This window comes from Triplophysa dalaica, chromosome 13 (assembly GCF_015846415.1).
Source record: "Triplophysa dalaica isolate WHDGS20190420 chromosome 13, ASM1584641v1, whole genome shotgun sequence".
Classification (NCBI taxonomy): Eukaryota; Metazoa; Chordata; class Actinopteri; order Cypriniformes; family Nemacheilidae; genus Triplophysa; species Triplophysa dalaica.
This window is the reverse complement of record NC_079554.1, coordinates 21,263,295-21,273,459: the sequence shown is the minus strand read 5'-3', so window position 1 is coordinate 21,273,459 and position 10,165 is coordinate 21,263,295. Positions and strand designations below refer to the sequence as shown.

Sequence of the window (10,165 nt, the reverse complement as noted above, 5' to 3'; positions counted from 1 at the left end):
TCGGCGTGTGATAGTAGAAGTATCGCGAGAACGAATGCTGTGATTTTGCTCTCGCGATACTTCGTGTCATGAACCAATCGGTCTGCGCGTCGCCGCGGGCAGTTGAACGCGCGCCTGCACTGACTGAATAACGGAGTGTTTACATCACCGTGGAGATCGACGGTGTTTGGTGGTCTCCATGGAGACTGTAATAAAGTCTCTTCGGGGAGTCACTTCAGTCTCATGAGTGAAACTGTTTTAGTCAACTTGTGTATTTGATATTTAATTGTGTTAATTAATCGTCATGTCTGTGAACACCGGACACGGGCTTCCTTTCCTGCCAGGCAACACATTTCGGGATTTAACGGTGAGAAACTGCGCGAGACACATTGCATTTTACAACTATATCATTTTTTCGTTCATCTCATGTTAATTGTCCCCATGTGCGTTTTGTCAAATAAATATAAAAAGCATTTTAAATCATGGTTTTATATAAATTCATATAAAAGGGGGTATCGTTTGGGTTTATATTTCACGGCTTGATGGAATGCTTGATTCTGATTGGCCAGTCGCGACATTTGCGGGTTCGTTTTTCCCAGATAACAACCTCCCAAAAATCAATCGCTTTTTATTTACAAATTAAATAAAAATATGTCTTTTAATAACATATATGACATTATAACCAAAATAACACATTCAAAACCATCATATATTACTTTTTGCCATACTGATCTTGATTTTAAACCATTTAAAATATAAAAACACAAAATAAGAAACTTAAACAAATTAAAAAGTTTTGAAGCTTATCAAATGTTTGTAAATGAATGCCCTTTTTATTTTATTTTTGTATTTTGTATCATTATTTAATTGGTATATTGTTATTCATCTTTCTCTTATTTTATATATTTATTTTTTTATATTGTATAATTACGGTGCTTTTGTTACTTATATAAATCTCTAATAATATATATATATATATATATATATATATATATATATAATATATATATATGACATTGTATTAACAAATGACTGCCTGACATCTGAACGTCGTTTCTTAAAACCTAAAATAAACATGTTTTCCCTGTGGTAGGTCTGCATTCGGTAAAAATGAGCTAATAAAATATTGAAAATTCTCATTTCATGTCCAGTTTTTTTCTCATGTGGCAAGTAGCCGTGTAATAACCGAAATAATGTACAAAAAAACGGCTATTATCATGAAATAAGCTCCTTCAGGACTGATCATGCTGTCGGGGCTTATTTCTACGATAACGACCGGCTGCATGAACATTATCCCTTACATGTATAATATGTATTCATTATATTTGGTTATATTATTATCTTGTAATAATGTTACCCATCATTCCCGTGTGGTGTTCAGAAATCCTCTTTTCACAGAGCTCAGACTCTGGGTTATAAGAACGGTTATGGTGTGCCCCGGAGACCCTCGGCCGGGATCGGTCGGGATCCGCTGCTGTCTGCGAACATCAGTCACAGTGAGCGGAATCAGCTGGTCACAGATATGCCGAACCTGACGTACGGTACCGAAACACAGCGACACCCGCCGCTCGACTTCACACCTGCACATGCTGCCTATGACAAGAAGGTGAAGATCTCTTGTCTGTATGTCTGCATAATTCCTGTATTCTAAACCTCATAGTTGCACATTCCTCACTTTTACCCTCCGACCTCCAGGTGCTGCGTTTCTATGGTTACTTCCGTCAGGACGTGCTGCACTCCCCGGTTGAGAGCTTCCGCATTCGGCCGGTGGTGATTTATTATTACCTGGAGGACGACAGCATCTGCGTGATTGAGCCTCCCGTGGAAAACTCTGGAATTCCACAAGGGAAACTCATCAAACGTCAGAGACTGACCAAGAACCAGCACGGAGAACTCTACCACTGGAAAGATCTCAACCTCTGCATGGACATGAATGTGTTTGGAACAGAATACAGGATCACACGATGCGATACCTTTACACAGGTACGCACGCACACGGGTTGGGACCAAACATGCATGCTGGTATTGGTTTTATTCAAATGTACAAAAAAGCATAGAAAAACAAAAGCTTGGATGAAAAAAGCCAACACTGACATACTGATAATACAACATTTTGTTCTTTTCTAGGAGTTCATGGAGAGTCAGGGGATTGTCCTGAATGAGCCAGAGTCCATTCCCAGCGATCCGTACACCACCCGGCGCTCTCACAACCAACTCGCCCAGATCACACCCTACGAACATAATCGCCAGCTTGAGCGTTTTCTCACTAAAGATCGACAGGTGAACACACATACGGCATGTTTATCTGATCACACGCATTAATGCACACATGCTTCACGTGTTCTGTTTGTGTGTGCAGGTGCTGCGGTTCTTCGCTCTATGGGATGATTCGGACTCTCTATACGGAGAGAAACGACCGGTAACCATTCATTATTATCTGGTGGATGACTCGGTGGAGATCTGCGAACATCAGGTGCCCAACAGCGGCCGCGATCCGTTTCCCGTGCTGCTCCACAGACGAAAAATCCCTAAACACATCAAACCAGCCTGCGGTGAGACCTCGAACACAGAATAAGTTCCAAACAGAGAAAAAAATTCTACTGAAATCACTACATACTTATAAAGTGTATTGCTTGAATGTACAGCAGGCCGCATTTTAAGAAAGCATCTGCCAAATGCATAAATGCAAAAAAAATAAAGTTTACTTAATGTAATGTTTTATTTCTCTCTCTCCCTATTTCAGAGCCGTTCCCCAGTTGTGTTCTTGAAGTGACCCAGCACGACGTGCAGGAATACTTTGCACCCGGAGACCTGAGGTTGGGCGAGGAGGTAACACTGATGGGACGACGCTTTCTTCTCTGCGACTGTGATGATTTCACCAAGAAATTTTACCAAGAAAATTACCCAGAGATCCAACTTAAAGCGGTCCCTACAGACACGACACCACAGCTGGACACAAGAAGGGTCAGATATTTCCTCAACATTAGTCAAGGATGATGTTTCTTACTTTAAAAAGTTTCTTCTGCGACACAAAAGATTTGTTCTCAGTGGTTTTGTCCTTGTGATGGAAGTCAACGGGGTTTAATGTTGTTTGATTATCGGCGTTCTTCAAAATATCTTCTTTTGTGTTCTCCAGAAAAAAGAAGTCATTCAGTGCTCTGTGTTTTGTAAAAACACACGATATTTACGGCGTGAGCGTGTGTGATGAAAACACTGTCGCTCAGTTGCAGGTCCTTCCTCCATATAACGGCTTTGGTTCGCTGGAGGACTCTTTGCAGAACTGTCTGTCCCTGATTCCTGAACCTCCCAAGAAAGATGTGATCAAACTGCTTGAAAACGACCACAAAGTTCTGCGTTACGCCGCACGACTGGTAAGATCAGAAGGATGATCTAATGATACACTGACACACCAGTATTTTCATATCTCGTATCCATGCATCAGGACTCCCAGAATCCTCCGGACGAGGGCCGGCGCTTTATTCTGCTATATTACCTGTCCAATGACATGATCAGCATCTTTGAAAGACCCACACGAAACTCCGGCATCATCGGAGGAAAATTCCTTGAGAAGACTCGAGTTCCGAAACCAGGAAGCTGCACAGAGAATCCGGAATACTACGGACCGGCAGATTTCTTCATTGGAGCTGCTGTAGAAGGTATCGTTCAGAGATATGTGGGAGTGACATCACTTCCTCTGAATCCGCTCTTTAATCTCATGTGTTCTCTCTGTACAGTGTTTAGACACAGGTTTGTCCTTACGGACGCTGACCGGTACGTGTTGAGTTATCTGGAGTCGGTGTCCGACCGCATGCCTGAAAACGTGCTCTCCTCACTGAGACAGAAGTTTGCGGTCAGTCTGAACTCAGACCGGGAGCAATCTGAACAAGCTTCAGGTACAAAACCTGTTTCACAAACACGCAACCTATTTCCTCCTGTCATTTAAAACCTGTTTATGACTCTTTCTTCAGTAGAATACTAAAGAAGATATTTTGAGAAATGGTTTTGTGTGCATATACGGGGTTCAGTGTTGTTTGGTTATCAACATTCCTCAAAATATGTTCTTTTGTGTTCTGCACAAAACAAAGAGTCATACAGGTAAAAGAGGATCGATTTTTATTTTTGCATGAACTCTTTTAACATGTGATGAAATGGGAAGATATGTGGGTTATATTGGGGTTTTGGGTTACTGAACTTGCACAAGAACGGGTTTACGGTTTAAACAATCTTTTGGTTACAGTATCTTAAACCACAGAGCAACACCTCATGTGTCTTTATGAAAAGAGGAACTTGATATACATGATTATTCTCTATGTAAAAGCCCATTTTGACATGAAATCTTTTCTCTTTACAGACGAGTCTGATGGAGTTTTCACCCACCATTAAGAACTTCGTTTTCACATCAATTTTTTTCAAGAATACCAAAACAGTACTTCAACCGATCATCTCGCACCCAAAATGTACATGATCATTTTTGTTTGCATTACAGTGATGTAACTTTTGATCATATCTGTTGCTTTACATTTATTTTCAGTGAAACTGGAAATTGGGGTCAATTCTCTTGGAAAAGTCAAACAAATAAATGCTTTACGGTCTTAAATAAATTCCCTTTTCTTGATCCCACATATATTTCGCTCCCATTTTTTGGAGTGAATATAAACTGGATATGCCAAATTCATCAGTTACCAAATATGTGAATAGAGTGCTAGAAATGACAGACAGACTGCAAGGCTGAAATTCAAAAAGTCTTCTATATTTATAAAGCATCGTCATATACAATCAAATATCAAACTTACAAAGCAGGAACTCTATGAACAGAATGTTGTAGCTCATGAGGAATAAACACAGTCACAGTTGAAGCAGTTGGTCTGTGATTCAGGTTTTGTTCACTAGTACAGTATCTGTTTCTACCTCAAAATGAGCTGAAACACGGTTCTGCTGGTCTCGGGCCAGTTCTACTGGACTGTGTGAAACACCTGCAAGTCTTTTGTTCATTTCAAACCCAGAATATGTCATCAATGAAGTCACACAGTAACATCTCTGATTTGAACAAGAGTCCTTCCTAGGCCGGCAGTCACCGTTTTGGTTACAAAAACAAAACAAAAGACTAACCTGAAAACATCCCTTTAATAAAGACAGACTGAGTGAAGTTTAGAAACATAACGCAAAGGAAATAGCACGAATACTGAAAGCGAAGTACAGAGCATGGAGAAAAGTCCGTAGAGGGTGCCTTTGTGTTGTGATGTCACTTCCTCCAAGAAACACCACATGCGCTTCTCTTGGCGTCGTAACAGGAAGCAGCAGGCAGATGAACCGTATCCTGCTCCCTCGATATGGTGAAGCCAACCGTTGGATTGGGGGGCGCTGAAGGAAGTTTAAGGAGCCTTGATTTTCTTCAGACGGGGGGATGTCCCATTCTCTGCTTTAATGATTCCGTTCTCATGCTGACCGACTGCAATAAAACAAAAACAAACATGTTTTGCTATCATAGAGAGACTTTCATTGACCGTTTCCATCACAAACTTAGTTTATAGTCTAGCGAACGCAGATAATGTGGAGTTTTAAAAGCGTGAACGTACAGGAGTCTCGCTTCAGCGTGCGCTGCATCTGTTGCTTAGCGACCGCTCTCTTACGCGCCGCCTGCTCCAGCCTCAGCTCCCGTGTTCTGCTCAGCTGGAAGCGGAAGAACTTCCAGAGTAACCACGACTGGGTGAAACACACAACGAACAACACCAGGAGCCTGTGCGTGATAAAAACACAACATCATGCTTAACCTCTGTGGGTTTCAAATGGTGTTAAATTATATGAACATACTCACCTGACAGAGAGAGTGTTAAAGTTTCCCGTCTCCAAATCCAGCGTCTGGTTTACAGAACGAGCCAAACCGAAGCCGACAGCCAGAAACATCAGAGTAAGCGTGATCATACGGGTCACAACAAACCCGACGGACCAAATCTGAAACCTACACAAACCCACAAATGCTGTGTTGATAAAATCATTCATTTCACATACCACTTTATAGGACAAACATTGGTCCAAAAACACTTCCAGTTTGAGCTTAACACCGCACAAACTTTAGAACAAAATAAAATCAACAGAACAAAATGACAAATTAAGTTCCTTAAGACTTTATTATATATTATGTATATATGTGAAAAAGCCAGAAGAAGGACGTGCCTTTGAAGCAGTGTTGTTTACATACAGTATGCAAAATTGTCTATAGCACAGCTGAGATTCATAAATCCAGACCATAAACGGTTCATATTTAGCCTGTTCGGCTTATTTTCTGTCATGTAAACATCTGGTCAGTCTTGTCATTAGATACATTATTATTGTATAAAATGGTGACATTCCATCAATCTTTGTAGATCACATTTGCGCTCCCAAAATTACATTTAAATGCATGTAAACAAGATTCACATAATGGGGGGGAAATACAACGGTTACCAAAGTTCCTGACATTTTTTGAGTTCATCGTGAAATGAGCTTTGAACAAACCAAGAGATCCAGTTAGCGCTATAGGACAAGATCTGACTAAATCATTTCTCACTGATTACGCATAAATTACAAAAACGAATCACAGTTTCGGGGAGAAAGTATGTGGGTTAGTGTCTTACAATTTGTTGTGGTTTTCATCGATGAAGTAGTAGAGTCGAGACAGATGGAAAACCAGTTCAGAGACATACTGCAGAAACAGCAAAACCAGCCCGACTCGAGTCAAACTAGAGACGGAAAGAAAAGAGAAATACTTTCAAAACTAAACATTCATAGGTCAAATTATATTATACAGTAACAAAGATTCTTTACAAAGAACACAAATAAATTCTCAGTGTTTAGCGCTCGCACTGACAACTCCAATGAATCTATCAAACATATTTATATCATGAGTCATATGACTATAAGGAGGTTATAGTTGTCGTGTACACTTACTTTAACAAATACGCAGCCAGAATGTGTAAGAGATACAGACTGATATACTGCAGCTGACGGGGCATTTCTTCCTGTAAACACACACAAATCTATTCAGACTTCTGTTCTCTCTCTCCTCTTCGGTCGATACTTTTCTTTCGTCATCTCATACCTTTCTCACTTTCTGGAAGTAAAGTTCAGGCAGTGCGTGAACCAGTACGCCAACTGCGTTATGTAGAAGAACTTCACCTGAAACCTGAAAGAGGAAGATGTTTAATGCCTCTGTACAAGCTCTTAAAGTGATAGTTCACCCCAAAATTAAGATGATGTCATCATTAACTCACCCTCTTGTCATTTTAAGGTTGTATGTTTTCTTTTTCTTTCGCAGAACACAAAAGAAGATACTTTGAAGAATGTTGTTAACTGGCACCATTCACTTGCATTGGTCTTGTGTGGTTTAGAAGTGAATGGGTGCCAGTGCTTCTCGGTTACCAACATTCTTCGAAATGTCTTATTTTGCGTTCTGCAGAAGAAAGAGAGTCATACAGGTTTGAGTGTGAGTGGATGATGTCAGAATATCACTTTAACTCATTTAATGTTGTGGTCTTAAAGTGTTTGAACATGGTTGAAATATTAAATAATCATTTAAAAAAAAGGAAGAAAATAGTACGTGTACCTCAGGTGTACATGGGGGTAATTCTCCCAAAGACTGCTGGGACGCAAAAGGTATCCCTCCTGCCAAACACACAAAAAAAACAAATTTACATTTTCCATACGGTATATTGCGCTGACTCAATTTATATCATACATATAGGACATAGGACAAATTAAAATAGAAGTGCAGAATTTGCTCTTACAGTAGTGATGACGTACAGACTCCAAAAACTAGACACCAGGTAAAACACACACAGCTGCCCGGATTCATTAAACTTTGTGTTTTTACTCTTCGACAGGTGGAGACGTCTGTTTATTTTCTACAAAAGAAGACAAATAAGTAGGTAGAATGGACAAAAAACCCCACAGATTTACATAGACAAGTAACTTGTCTTCCATCACAGTTACTATGACCATGATTACTGTACTGTCCAGTTTAATAAAAGTTACAAACAGAAACCACTTCCTGTTTCATGCGTCGTGTTGTGGTACCTGGATATCTGAAAATGTACATTTTGTAGGTTTAAAACTACACCTCATGTGACATCACTAAAGCTGCCGTTACACTACACCTCGTCACCCACGATGCATTGCGGCACTCACGTCTAAAACATACTCCTGCACCACAGCGTGAAGAATGATGGTGATGAAGAGATAGAAGAGAACAGTGGCACAGTCTTTCCATCCGTAATGATACAGAGTCACCTCTCCATCTGAAACACAAAACACACACAGAGTTTAAACACGTGATGCATCAAACCGTCCGAGAGGAATCAGTCCGTTCATCAGATTCATCACTGACAGGGCTGATATTATGGGCTGTGTTTGCGCGGAACACACCTGCAGTCACGGTGCTGATGTTGAACTGCGGCTGAATGAATAATATGGCTGTTTTTGCTGTTGTCTGGCGGGGAGAGAGAGAGAAAATGAGTGCAAACTGATAAAAACACAATAAAAACACACATACACACCCCTTAAATGCTGACATATTTCTGTCGCAATACCGTGCAGTTCTTCATGAATGAAAAAAAGAAAGTCAAGTAAAATCATTTATATTTTGAGAAAATCACCCAATTGTAACTTATGGCAAATTTGTATTTTTCAAACCTGACACACAAAAAATTGGCCGAGCGGTTTACATTTTTCAAAATAAATCTAATATGATACCACTAATAAAACACCAATATGATTAATAGGCCAAAGTGTATTCTAATACACTACATGCATAGTGCAAAAAACACAACAGTTCAACAAATGAGTTTCTATTCATTTGTCATATTAAGGTTACACACACACTAACAGTGTTTAGATCATCACAGGTGTCTGAAACAGAAATCTTTAAAGGGGAAACCCTTTTTTGTGTGAGTGTGTGCGTGCGTGTGCACATTTGCATATCTGTGCACACTCAGGACAGATGTGATAAAATGATGAAGTGCATAAAGAGAGTTTGATTTAGTGTTGCCAAAAAAAAAAATGAAATACTGAAACTGCTGATATGAAGAATGACTCATAAGTGACATTCCATTATGCACATTAACACGAAACGTTTCTCGCGGATTTTCCACCAATGTGGATCAAACCGGGGGTCGCGTGAGAGACTTGACGTGGCACTTCACCAGAAACGTGAAACACCAGGATGACCTGAACACATCGTCGGACAGAAAAACAAACCAGATTTGTGCTTAAACCCGTGACACCATAAACTTTAAAACACGTTCATAAACATTCGGGCCCAGCTGATAGGACATTTAATGCAAACGTTGTATTATAGTTGTGAACTTTGTCACTCTTTAACGGAACTGCGATATAACGCGATGTCTAATAAGTTAGTTTAATGCAAACCACAAATGCACGAACTTTAAGCTTCTGCGTTACGATTTCAAAAGCTTTACAGATGGAAATTCAAGTCAACTCGTTCATATTTGAATACGACTTTTAAGTTGTGTTGTACATCTCGAAAGCGCATGTTTAAGTGTGATGTGAAAACCAGAGGTTGGAGAGAGAGAGACACACAAGGGAAGAACAGCTGGCGAAGAAACAGCGAAGAGAAAAACGAGAAAAGAAAAAGTCGTAAACTCACCTCAAACATCAGTCCGATCAAAACTAAAATCACCAGACTGAAGACAATGTCCGCGTGATTCTGAATGAGAAACTCTTGGCTGAAGAAAGGATAGCTTTTATTTCTCCTCCGGAAAGCCATTTTACACCTTCCAGATTTTCAGCTGATCTTCTTTCCTCCAAATCTGAAACTTCCACGAATCACTCCAAACTTCAGCGCGCTCACTGCGCATGCGCGCTTTTCAGCCACGAACTAACGTCAGGGCGCATGCGCAGTGCGCGTGTAGGGTCTGCAGCGGTTAGGTTTGTGCAAATCGTGCGAAAACACAAAAGTTTTGTAGACCAGTGTCATTAAACTCGTTTTTTTTACAAATTTGTTGACCAAAACATGTTTATAAAGATAATTATTGTATGATGCATTTTATTGAAGTATGCACTATTGATGTAAACAAAGACCTTATTTAGTGATCACTGTTGCTTAATACAATTAATATTATATTATTGCTCTAAATGTCCATCCTGACCAGTGGGGAAAGTTGCACTTCACATCAAATGTAAAGACAATAAA

General features: G+C 40.0%; 2 protein-coding genes across 4 annotated transcripts; one reads left to right on the top strand and one right to left on the bottom strand.

Annotated features, from left to right (window-relative positions):
- The first annotated feature begins 130 nt into the window (after positions 1-130).
- efhc1 (EF-hand domain (C-terminal) containing 1) lies at positions 131-4,835 on the top strand. Of its 3 annotated transcripts, XR_008908665.1 has the most exons (11): positions 133-346; positions 1,361-1,585; positions 1,675-1,962; positions 2,107-2,259; positions 2,339-2,531; positions 2,723-2,943; positions 3,204-3,350; positions 3,422-3,635; positions 3,714-3,872; positions 4,331-4,436; positions 4,511-4,835. XR_008908665.1 is itself a non-coding variant. In XM_056764288.1 (10 exons), exons 1-10 carry the CDS (start codon positions 284-286, stop codon positions 4,360-4,362), a joined length of 1,689 nt encoding a protein of 562 aa, XP_056620266.1. In that variant the 5' UTR covers positions 131-283; the 3' UTR covers positions 4,363-4,835. The 3 variants fall into 3 exon arrangements, 2 of the variants coding, with proteins under 2 accessions (XP_056620266.1, XP_056620265.1); XM_056764288.1 differs by having other exon boundaries at positions 131-346; positions 3,210-3,350; positions 4,331-4,835; XM_056764287.1 differs by having other exon boundaries at positions 4,331-4,835.
- tram2 (translocation associated membrane protein 2) lies at positions 4,709-9,814 on the bottom strand. Its single transcript, XM_056764293.1, is given in 12 exon segments — positions 4,709-5,428; positions 5,556-5,716; positions 5,795-5,938; positions 6,594-6,698; positions 6,907-6,977; positions 7,058-7,101; positions 7,104-7,141; positions 7,562-7,620; positions 7,743-7,859; positions 8,143-8,252; positions 8,380-8,443; positions 9,620-9,814. Coding segments are annotated over 12 exon segments (1,110 nt in total). The 5' UTR covers positions 9,740-9,814; the 3' UTR covers positions 4,709-5,351.
- Positions 9,815-10,165: the final 351 nt, after the last annotated feature.

What these genes read in the sequence shown, in the direction of transcription:
- efhc1 (XM_056764287.1), top strand. Translation starts at nt 284, where the DNA reads ATGTCTGTGAACACCGGACACGGGCTTCCTTTCCTGCCAGGCAACACA. An exon ending in ACACATTTCGGGATTTAACG is followed by an intron (nt 347 to 1,360) that starts GTGAGAAACTGC and finishes TGTGGTGTTCAG; the next exon opens with AAATCCTCTTTTCACAGAGC. An exon ending in GCAATCTGAACAAGCTTCAG is followed by an intron (nt 3,873 to 4,330) that starts GTACAAAACCTG and finishes TTCTCTTTACAG; the next exon opens with ACGAGTCTGATGGAGTTTTC.